We start from the raw sequence: 12,195 nt of genomic DNA on the forward strand, positions 1-12,195 counted from the left end.
TGGAGAGGGAATGTCAGATAATTGAAAGAGCTGGTGATTGATTTACCTGCCATCTTCTCCTGGAGTAATAAAAATGTCTGTAACACACCAAATAACTTTTTGTTCCAGTTAAACCTGAAAGGAGGTAAAAGCCTGAGATGTGGTACTCATGGAAATGAGTGAGATGTTCTGAATTTGCATAGTTATAGAGGAGAATTCAGTTCAGTTCTTTTCCTCAACTAAACCAGCATGAGATGGACTTGAATCCTCCCTCACTACTGGGAATATGCTTGGGTCAAGAGACACATTGCATAGCTGACTCCAGACTGCTCTATTCTTCTGCAAGATGCCCTGGTGGAAGGGGTGTTTTGAGACTGGAGGAGCAGTTGTTGGAGTGATCCTGTGAACAGCTGATTCTCTTTCCTCCACTTCCTGTGCATCATGTGGAATTTGCAGTGTTGGAGGAGTGAATCCGCAGCCTGTTCTTTGGGGGAACAATCAGCCTATTCTCCCCTGCCCTCCCCCTCACCCCCAATAGAACAGTTTAAGATGTATTCTTCCACAGAGAGCATACTCCATAAAACCAATCCCAGCTCTGTAATAATCTCCTGTGAGATGGAATGGCTGTGTCCAGATAAATTAAGTCACTTGTTCAAGTTCACACAGGCTACGGAAGATATAGAACAAAATTGTTCTCTTGACTCCCACATTGTGCTTTAAGGTTTTCATTGCATCCCTTCTGGTAATGCAAATGTGAGTTTCAGAGGTTGCTATGGAGCAGGCGTTGATGGAAATCTTTCCTTTACAGATTTGTAAGGAGACTCCCATTTGGAATGAGAATAGTGTTGGAATGAGTCAACAAGGTTATGTTGCCGCACCTCCCTATTCCCAATCCCAACCAGGTATCGGAGGTTTTTCTACCGGCTTTGGACAACCTACTTCTTCACCTCTTTACGGGCATTATGGTAACACAAACCCATCATATGCCACACCTCAGTCAGGTAAGGCAGTATTAATGTAGCATGTGTTCACAGGCCCTGATTTTTAATGGTATCGCGTCTCATTTAATTATTTACACCAGTGTACAATGCTCCATTTTGATTTATACTGACACTGGACTGGTGCAAATGCTAAGACAAATGTGCAGAGCACAAAGAACCAGGCCTTTCACGTCTACTGACACTGCATGAGAATTTTGTTGGCAGGGAACAGTTAGTAGTATTTGTGTTTGGCAGCCACAGTGATCAGAATTCCCTAAGGTATGCAGATAGAAGGAAAGGGTTCATAATTTTTTCTGAAAACAGAGGTGGGAGGTGAGCACTTCAGAAATGAGTTGTGTTTTCTGTTGTAGGGCCAGTAATTGATTTTAAAATATAAGGAGATCCTAATCAAGGTCTTCAATCAGACCATCCAGTTGTATTCATTGAGTTTAATTTTTTGTTAGCATGGCTCATTGGGAAGAGGAAAACGTAGTCCAGCTACATGTGATCATATAGGAGCCAACTGGCTTTTAATAGGAAAAGTAACTGAGCATGATGTGTCCACTGATTTAATTCCCTGTAATTGACAAACATCAGAAAAAAGCAAAGCAGTGAATATTTTTATTTGCACCTGTGTCGAGATACAAAACTTAAAAAAGGTTGCCAAACTGGGGCTCTGGATTTTTTTTTTTTGGGTAGTAGAGTATATGTTTGAACTTACATAGTGCTGAGGCAAGAAAATTATCAAGATTTATAATCATAACTTATATGTGACCTACACTCACAGACTTGTGTAATTCAGGTATAATTTCAATTAAGTTAAAGGTGTATATACTGGAAAAGAAGAATCGAGGCAGTAGCTTTTAACCAAAAATAAGGCTTAAAGAGGGGTGGGGGAAAACTTAATAGTGATGGGCAAAATATTCAGTTGGCAGAGAGAATGTTAAAAGTTTCGTACAACATCACAGATGCACTTAGAGAGCATATTAAAATATTGAAGGTGTTTGAGCAGTTGTTCAAGTCATTTAGAGAAGGTATATAAGAAAGGACTACAAGAAGATAGAACCTTAGATTAAACTTTATATTTCTCACCTATTAAGCTGGATCAGCAGCTAATTGGAAGGCTGTTTACTGTACATTGTTGAACAGTCTATCTCCTGTTCTTCTCATGAAATGAGGGATGGTAACAAATCCATCCCAGAACATTTTATCAAATACAGTGCAACCTTTCTACCAAGATTCAGTTTGGTCAAAATATACTGAGTGAAATAGAAGAAGCTCTAGAAAAGAGAAGTTCATTTCCTTTGGAATATTGAGAAAGTAGAGTGCCAAAGTTAGTACCTATGCAAACTTAAACTTTAAGGAAAGTTAACCTAAAAAAAAAATCCAAGACACATTGAAAGGAATGTGAGTTGCATTACATTATTGTTCACTATAAATTGTAATCTCTGTACAGTTGATCAGCAGTCTGGGTTTCTCAGGGCTTGTCTACACTACCGCCCTACTTCGAAGGGAGGATGGTAAGTAGGGTGTTGGGAGATTACTAATGAAGTGCTGCACTGCATATGCAAACTTTTAAATTTCGAAGTGCTGGCTTGCATCAAGCCGTGACTAACCCGCTGGTACTTCGAAGTGCCCGGGGTACTTCGAAGTCCCTATACTCCTCAAAATTTTGAGTTTAAAACTTTGCAGTTGCCATGGGGGGTGGAGGCGGGGTGGGATTTGCTTAATGAAGTGCTGCTTATGCAGCACAGCAGTTCATTAATAAGCTCCCAACATCCTACTTACCATCTTCCCTTCGAAGTAGGGAGGTAGTGTAGACACAGCCTCAGTGTTTAAGAAACACTGCTTCTATAAGAACAAAAAGCAGTCAAGTAGCACTTTAAAGACTAGCAAAATAGTTCATTAGGTGAGCTTTCATGGGAGAGACCCACTTCTTCAGGTCTGTCCCACGAAAGCTCACCTAATAAACTATTTTGCTAGTCTTTAAAGTGCTACTTGACTGCTTTTTGTTTTGATAGTGTATAGACTAGCGCACGGCTTCCTCTCTGTTACTATGCTTCTATAAGGAGACTGGTGATAGGTGAGATGGCAGTCTTAGGGTAAGCGTGTGATGTCAAGCTTTTAGTTTTGTGAAAAGCCTAGTCATTTTCTTACTGAGGAAAACAAAAGCTTAACCACTGGTGTTTCTTTTTCTTTCTAATAATCTTAGTGATGAGGGTTAGGAGTTCCCAAATAAGGTTTCAATATGAAATTGCACAGGTTCTTCCCTGCCCGAGTGCAGAGGTGCTCTTTCTTAACTCTTAATTTTTTTCTCAACTTTCCCTTGCTTTTTTACCCCTACATTTTTTCACATCAGGATCCTTTTCACCTTCTTTCCTACACAGTCTCTTTTCTTCTGTTTCTCCTTCTTTCCATTTTTCTCCTTTGTGCTGTTGTAGTAACCTTGGCACAAACAGCTGCTACAGCTTACAAAGAATTGCGAAGGCCTGGACCTGAGATGAAGCCACATAGAAGGCTGTCATGGGGAGAGAGTCAGACAATTAAGGGGTAGTTTGAGTTGGAGAGGGGCTTGGAATCTACTGGAGTAGGGAAAGTATTTACAAGGCAGTTAGAGACGAAGGAGATAAAAAGAGGAGGATCTAACGTAAAAATTATTGAGCAAGCTGTATGAGAGGAGGTTGAACCTTGATGGGTAGCATGCAAGGAGCCTGGCTGCGAGAGGCAGAGTACATGGCGAGTGAATTTGACCAATGGCACATGGATGGGATCAGGCCCGTCAACAGAGTGCAAAGGGGCTAGTTGCCGAAGGGCCACTTTGAATTGCCACAGCAACACAGCTCTGGCTGTGCATGGCTTGGAGGAAGCAGACGTCCCCTGTGCTGTGGTCCCAAGGGTGCTGAGAGCCAAATGCCCTTGGCCTTGCCCTTTCTGAGGTGCACAGCAGGGTCCCCTCCTACTTTGCCCCAGGGCTTGCAGGGGCTCTCAGTAGTGGTGGATGCCTGAGTACCTGGAAAGTGGAGGTGGCCCTCCAGTTTGAGGAGCTTTAGTTTGTGGTGAACTTCTGGAAAAGGTTGATCATTGCGCTGCCAGAGCAAAGGATGATTATTAGCTGGAGAGAGGTGCAATGAGGGAGCTGGAAACAAAGCTAGACTTTTCAGCCCAGGAGAGGAGTTGTTGATTCCCTCTTTGGTAGGCACAGCATGTTGCTAAAAAAATCCTTTATTGTGATGGTAAAGTACCACTTATTTTTCTAATCAAGTTTTAATACCTTATTTATATGATATTATTATTCTATTTTTGTACCATTGTTTCTGTCAAATTTCTTAATTTGTCCCCTTTATGAAGTTGATAATTTAATGTTATCTCCAAAGCCTAGCTATGACTGTGCCATCTCTTTGTTGGTGTATGCTAATAAGCACATTATAAACTAGCATCCTTGAAATCCATGAAGGAGGTGGAGATGATGAAAAACAGAGGTGGGTGAGAGGGAGTTAATAAATGATGCACATAGTTAATGGACTTTTTTACTTCTGTGGCTGGGTCCAAAATTCATCGATTCTTGGCTATTGCTATAGAAACCCTAATTCTTACATCTCCTGATTGTCATGTTCCAGTGAGTCCCCATTTAATGGGGACGGGAGTTTGCATTTTTATACTTGTAATACCTGTGCTTGTGATTTATTTTAGGTATTTTGAAAGCCACTGTGCCTTTTGGGTCCTCGGCTCCTCTTGGCTCTCCACCTCCTGGCACTCACCAGTATAGTCAGACTAACCTCCAGAATGGGCCCCATTCCACTGGACATCAGCCACAGAGGTGATCTTCAAGAAGTAGCTTGTTTCTGGCCTAACTTTTTCTTTATATTTCACAGCTGTTCCACAGGTATTCAAGCATGGACTGGTATTACCTTCAGCCATTTCTGACCCATCTAACTTAGGCCTGTCCAACATTTAAGTCAGTTGAAAGTAAATTGTGGGTCACAAGTTGCTTTGAAATGGTCAGCTAATCTGCTGGGGACAGGAAAACGAAGAATGGGTCTAAGAAGGAGTAGATAAATTCCCCAAGTAAATTAGGAACTATTCTTATATTTCCAGGTCTGTTTGGAACTATTTTTAAGATGGAAGCATTGTTTGTTTGTTGTAAAAGTGCATTGATAAAAAAATTGCCGTTAAAAGCGATAATTTATTCATTGTGCATATTAATACCCTGCAGGTACTGGGTTATTGGTATATTTAGATGATCATGGCAATTGGTTTTTGTTCTTTTTCTCGAAATACATCCCTGGTGGGCACCAATTGACTTCTCATGTTCATTATTGTATATTAGTACATTCTGCTTTTCAGACAAACAAGACAGACCAGCTGTTTCAAATGAATGTTATTCTCCCGAATGACTAGTAGGGGTTACAAGTGTAAATCTGATTCACCAGGGGAAAACATAGATCTTTAAATTCATGGATCAAGTAACTATCTAATGTAGATTGAGGAATAATTTGTACCAACCTTTATATGGGATCTAGTCCCTGAGTAGAGAGTCACCTTTGACTTCTTTTTTTTTCTGTGCCTGATCAGAAATATTAGAGTGAACCAGCACTGAGAAAAGCTTTAGTATCAGTACACTTCTTTTTATCTCATCTATTTGGAGGAGACAAAGGAAAAAAACAGGCAGGGGAAATGCTATCTATATAGAGGTTACAGAAGATTAGTGTATCTTTTCTTAGTCAAATTTTCTTATGACAATAAAACCTCTTGGTATGTCATGTAATGATGAATGTGTGACATCAGTTTCCAGTGAATTGAGACTTGACGCTTTATGCATGTCTGTGCATCAATGTTTAGTTTGCCTGGTTAGCACTTTAAGTCAGATTCCAACATCACAGGCAAAACTCAACAGGATGCTTTAAAGATAAGTTGTAGCGAGGTTCTGTCAAGTTCTTGGAAGCTGATTGCTGCCTTTTCGTGACATAGTCCCGTGGTTTACTTTGGAGAGGAAGGTGATGCTTCGGCTTTGATAGATGTTTGGGGAAAGTAGAGTGAGGGTTTCAGGAAGAGACAGAAGAAGAGGAGGATGGGGGGAAAGGAAACAGGGAAAGGAGAAAATGGAAATTTCAGGAGGGATAAGGACTACAATGTGGAGGGAAGGTAATGACAAGGTATGAAGATGATGGAGAAATTTGAGCACGGAGTGGTTTGGTAGCATAATTTGTAGTTTGCATAGTTGTGAACAAAAATATGTATTCAGCTACCTGTAAAAAAAAAAACAAAAAAAAACTACAACCCTAAAATGTCTTCCATGGAGTGACAAAAAGAATAGTGTGGTACGTTCTGAATTCTTAGTTTGTAACTATTTTTGTGCATTTTCTTTATTAATTTGGTACTCTCTGACAGTAATGTCTTAGATACTAGTGAGTTAAACTACTAACGTTTTTATGTTGCCATTTTAGTTGTCATCCAGATATATTTTTGAATAGTTTATTTTAAATGAGATATATTTAGTTTTTGTTCTATTAGAAATAAAAACAAGGACATTTCAGGTATTGCTAGCATCATGGTAGAATTTACAGACACTGGCTCATGTTGGACCCTGATTGTGCCCAGACACTTTGGTGAGAGTCTGCTCTGAATAGCTTGTTGTCGAAAAATAGACAGGATATGCAAAGGATGGGAGGGGAATCTGGGACACAGAGTAGCAAGGTGACTGACCTAATGTCGTGCAGCAAGTCAGCAATGATTAGCCAGCACTAGAACTTAACATCTCCTGATTCCCAGTTCTTTGCTTCATCCACTCTCTGCTATGTACCATACCCTGTCCTGTCCCTGTGTACAGCATATGTCCTCACATCAGAAAAAAATGGTATTATATTTCTGGATATGTCTAGACCAATTGCAAGAAAACAAGTTGTGTTTTTCTTCAAGAGAGGGCCCCTTCGTGCTCACAGGTGAGTTATGGTCAGAACAGTGTAGAAGACCTTCCACGGGCAATAACCAAACAAGTCAATCCCCGCACCACCAAAGAAACTACAAAAATATATTGTCGTAAAATGGCTTGTGAGTAAGGGGGGCTTATGGTCGTCTTGTTCCCACATTGACATTTAACAGGGCTGTACCTCCTCCCACCATCATTTCCTACTTTCCATTCTTTCTCTTTCCACGTGCAGAGCACCACTGTTTCCCACACACAGGCTGTGCCCCCTCCCTTCCCATACAGAGAGTCTTCAACTCTCTCTCCCCACTATTCCTCTTTTCTCAGGATGGGGGCGCGGAGAGGTACAAACTTTCCCCTGATTACTGCAGTAGGAATCTTCCATCCCAAGCTAACGCGGTCTGCTTGTCTCCACAGGTGGAAAATGGATCTGATGATTAGTCATTTGGCTTCAGAATTTAAAAAGAACCTCTTAAACTGCAGCAGCAGAATCATACGTATTGGCCCCCTCACATGTCATTGCTTGTAATAAGTAGTTGTGTGTGTGAATGAGTACTTGCTCTCTGTATAGGCGCACAGTTTCTTCTGTGTGCACACTGTATTTCTATTATAATAAAAATATAAAGTGTTTGAGGACAATCTGAGGAGATTCCTTTGTAATTCTGGCCCTTATAACCAGTGGTTCCAGTATTGCTTATGAGGAGATATTAGGCTTTTTAGTTTGTCATTGGCTCACCTGAAATTTTCTTTTTTACATAACATAAATTAATTTCTCTTTTCAGGTTTCAAGGCCCTTCAGCTCCCAATAGTGCAACACCTTCCTATGCCCCGTACAGCCCTCAGTCACAGCCAGCCTATCAAAATACTGTGTCGTCTTCATGCACAGCACAACTGGCTAATCAGCTCAGCACCTTGCAGATAAATAACTATGGTAATGATTGCGATATTATTTGTCCATTTTCATCAGCTTAAGGTATTAGTAAAATATGATGAAAAAGCCAATGATGTTTCTATTTTTATTTTTTTTTAAATATTGTTAAATAAGTCAAAAGCAAACTGTGTATTTCTCCTTCAGACCACCTCAGGCTGAGCACTGTTGCTTACTCAGATTCGCAAGCGTCAGTCTCATCCTGCTCCTTCAAGTTTATCTATCTTAAAATGCTTTTGTAAGAGCCATACATGGCAGTAGTTTTCAACCTGTGGTCCACAGACTTCACAGGTTCCATAGAATATGTCTAAGATTTCCAAAGCGGCACACATCAGCATTACAAATTTTTATGCAGTCTGCACATGAGAAAGGATTGAAAACCAGCATACAGCATGATGATTTCATAAGTGCTGAGCCATTGCTTAACTCTGCTGTCATTAAAGGTAATGGTAAAATTCCCATTGACTTTAGTGGAAACAGAGTAGGCACATTATGAACTTTTAAAAATTCCACCTTGAGGTTTACCAAACATTCTTTGTATTGAATATTTTTTCATAGTACTGTGTTTTTTAAATCAGCTTGTCTTGGTATTTAATTACTTTTCCCACTAATGGATATTGAGACTAATTTGATAAACTTGCCTTTTTAAGGTTTGTTTCATCTTTGAAAGTGTGTAATAAATAGAAACTCAATAGATGTGCTCCTTGGGTGTACTGAAAGTTATATCTGAGCACCGTAGAGTGTATCATGTCTTTATTCTCATTAACACTGTAGAATGAGCATAGCTATAAGAGGAATGAGCTAGATTTTGCCTTTGCTTGCATAATATCATTGGCATTGTTATTAAAGTTTCACTTAAGGGCTAAGTTGTTCCCTCGTTTACAATTATTCACCCAGTCTGAAGACATCATGTCTTGTACAGATGTAACATATGAAATAAGTTCAAGACAGCTACATTGCATAGTTACATTGAAATCAGAATTTGGCTTGTAAAATCTTCTAGCAATAACGTTGATTGAGTATCAGAGTGGTAGCTGTGTTAGTCTGTGTCCACAAAAACAATGAGAAGTCCTGTGGCACTTTATAGACTAACCAGTTTTTTGGAGCATAGGCTTTCGTGGGCAAAGACCCGCTTCATCAGATGCATTGGAATGGAGGTTCCAGGGCAGGTCTGATTATACAGGCTCATGAAAAGAAGACTGTACTAATCAAGAGGAAGGCCAGAGCTGATTATGTCAATTCAGTCAGGGAGGATGTGGCCTTCTTCCAGCAGCTGATGTCACCTCCCCTCCCTTATTTTCATGAGCCTGTATAATTAGACCTGCCCTGGAACCTCCATTCCAGTGCACCTGACGAAGTGGGCCTTTGCCCACAAAAGCTTATGCTAGAAAAATCTGTTAATCTATAAGGTGCCAAAAGGCCTTCTTGTTAATGTTGATTGAGAGTCTGAGAGGGGTAGTCTTGATAGTTTGTAGCTTCACAAAAAAAAAGGGAGGGTGGGCAAACCAACACAAAAACCAAGTAGTCTTTAAGGTGCTACAGGACTGCTTGGGTTTTTTTGGTTGTGGAGAGTGAAAAGCTTTCAGATCTCAGGGTGAATATGCGGTGCTGGCAGTTGGGGGAGGGAAAAAATTGTTTTATTTTAAATCAAAAAAACTTGGACTGAAGCTATTGGGACGCAATCATGGGATTCCTTTTTATTGTTTTTTTACAGTTACTTTTCAGGGTTGACACTTTAGCTTGATGTATAAGGAATTGCGTAATTCACTAGCAGAGCAGTAAACTGACTTAGCTTCCAGTGACGAAGTTATGCCAGAGCATGCTTTTAAAACATCTGTTTCTGAAAGCAGATTAAATAGGCATGAATTTGATGACATTAGCAAGGAGCTGAGCCAGTGAGAGGCAACCTAAGCTCGTGAGTGAGCCACATGAGGGCCCCTCCATCATCTCAGTGGGCTACAAAATTGTTGCGACCAAAATGGCCCAGGTACAGGGAAGTTTTACTAACTGTGTGCCTATGTAACTGCCCACAGGCAGACTCTGCAGCTTAGCGCATGAGTCCTTCCTCTTTGAGCTAAAATTCATCTGGCTCTCAGCTAAGGCTGTAGAGGAGGCTCATTCTTTCTCTCTGTATGTGGTATAGGTGCCACTCTATTGGACAGTGAATCACAGCCAGGATTTGTGGGGGTAACACCTGGAATTGGTGGATGTGCTGATTGAACCATGGCAGCACTTTGATTGGCTGCAGAGAGAGCACATGGTTCTCTCAATGTTGTGTGCACTTAGTATGCACCTCATGACACATCTGAGTTTGTCACTTTTATAATGACAGTAAGAGAAATTACGTGGACAAAAACCAGCAGAATCTGGCAACCCTGCACATGGGCAATAATAAATGAAGTGTCTTGTGGGTTACACATGGAACCCAAACAGGCTACATGTGGTCCTTGGCCTGCCATTGCCCACCACTTAGCTGAGCCATTTCTGCTTTTTACAATAATAAGGCCATTTTATAGGGAGCCTCTGTAAGTCCATGTGCCAAACTCTGCACTGACTGCCAGGTTTCCATATACATTCATTCTACTTGTGGTGGAATAGAGAGAGTGTTATCCTGATAGGGCACATCTTTAAAAGTTCCAAAAATTTTATTCTACAATAGCAATCAAATCCCCCAGAACAAAATTAGAATGGAAAGTAGAACAAAATTTATCAAAGCCAATTACTGGCTGTGGTCCACATTTCCAAATGTTGATACCTAGTCTCTTTTCAGAAAACATCTGTGTGACACATTTGGTTCTACACATTGTGGGTTTGTGTAAGGAGACAACAACATACATGTGCAGCTTTCTAATATGGCATGCAGCTGAAAGACTTGGATTTGTAAGCAAGCTGCGTGAATGCCCAGAATATCTCTCTCACCTCTTGCATGCTGGGCATGTTGGGAGTGTGAAAAATATCTGTTTATGAAATCATTTTTCTGGATGAAGCAGGGATCCAAGAAGGTATAAAATAACTGTACTATGGTATGGTCTTGAGCCAAATTCTGTGGGCTTTCATCAAGCAAAACGTAGAACAAAGCTCCCAGTGACTCAATTAGAAAAGAATCTGGCTCTATGATAAAAGGAAAAAGCGTGTATTTTCTTACCTACTCAAACTGATAAAGTTCCCTTAGAATGAGGATTATATTTGGAACATATAAGAAGTACTGCTAATGCAATCAGAAATCACACAGTAATGGAAATTTATTTTATATATTATTATTAAACCAGTTCTCAGCTTTGCTGGAGCTGCCACTGAGTTCTTATTGTAATGTCAACTGTCACATCTGCAGGGTTTTGTGCTTTGTTGCTTCTTGCTTATGTCTTGCCCACTGTTGATAAAATTCAGCCACAGTGAAGCTATGTTTAGACTGCAGGTTTCTTTCGACAGAGCACTCATCCAGCCTGCAGATCTGTCGGAAGCAATCTGCCGGTCAGGAGCGTTCTGTTGACATCCCTGTGCACCCTGTTCCCCGAAGAAGAAGGGATGTCCCAACAGAGGGGTTTTTCTGACATTTGGCTCCGTGTGGATGGGCCAGATGTCGAAAAGCCTCTCCTGACAGAACTGTTGGCAAAAGATACACAAATGCGTAGCACAATTTGCATACCTCGCCAATCTAGACATCGCCTTATTGTTTCCCAGCTTTCAAGGGGATCTTTCTGTTTTGATAGCACTCTGTTCTGTTTCCAGCAAAGATTTGTTGGCTTATGTTTTATTGTGATGTTAAAATATTAAAATTAAAACTAAAAGGAAAATGTGTATTTGAAATTGTGGTTCTTCTTTATGCAAACCTCCTATTGACATTAGATGGTTTTAGAAACCTACTAAAACTTACAGAATGTAAACTTAGGTCCTGATCTCATTCATATCAGTCTGAAGTTTACCATAGGCTTTACATCACTTTTCTAATTGTTGACACCAAATAAATGAAATCAATTTACTCTACCTGAGGATCTTACCTTCAGTTTATACAATTAGTTGCAAATACGGTGCCTTTTAAAATATTCCTTAGTGTAACAGCTTTAGTTTTACCCTGGTGTACTGTGATTGCAACTGCACAGTGACATTATACCTACTTAATACAGGAATAGATTTGATCCTGCACTTTTACAGTACTGCTGTGAGATGTTTCAGACTGGGCAAAAAAGAACTGATTTACATTACAGTTGGAAGTTGCCTTTGAGAATGATTATGAAGGAAAGTGCCTTTTTTTTCTAAACCATTCTTCTGTCATTTAAGTATAAATCTCAAATACTCCTTAGTCTACTATGTGAGTAGATATGAGTTTTACATTTTTCTTTTTCCTGCTTACATTTCCTTTTCTTGCTTAGTTTAGCAGTCAACCA

General features: G+C 40.1%; 1 protein-coding gene across 1 annotated transcript in view; it reads left to right on the forward strand.

Annotated features, from left to right (window-relative positions):
- The window catches only part of SEC24D (SEC24 homolog D, COPII coat complex component), a 99,602-nt gene that overhangs the window by 5,755 nt on the left and 81,652 nt on the right, over positions 1 to 12,195 (forward strand). The window contains exons 2-4 of the mRNA XM_074993400.1: positions 788 to 980; positions 4,650 to 4,776; positions 7,665 to 7,813. Of these exons, the coding sequence (XP_074849501.1) occupies positions 830 to 980; positions 4,650 to 4,776; positions 7,665 to 7,813 (427 nt within the window). The 5' untranslated portion in view covers positions 788 to 829. The remainder of the gene's footprint in view (positions 1 to 787; positions 981 to 4,649; positions 4,777 to 7,664; positions 7,814 to 12,195) is intronic.

This window comes from Carettochelys insculpta, chromosome 4 (assembly GCF_033958435.1).
Source record: "Carettochelys insculpta isolate YL-2023 chromosome 4, ASM3395843v1, whole genome shotgun sequence".
Classification (NCBI taxonomy): domain Eukaryota; kingdom Metazoa; phylum Chordata; order Testudines; family Carettochelyidae; genus Carettochelys; species Carettochelys insculpta.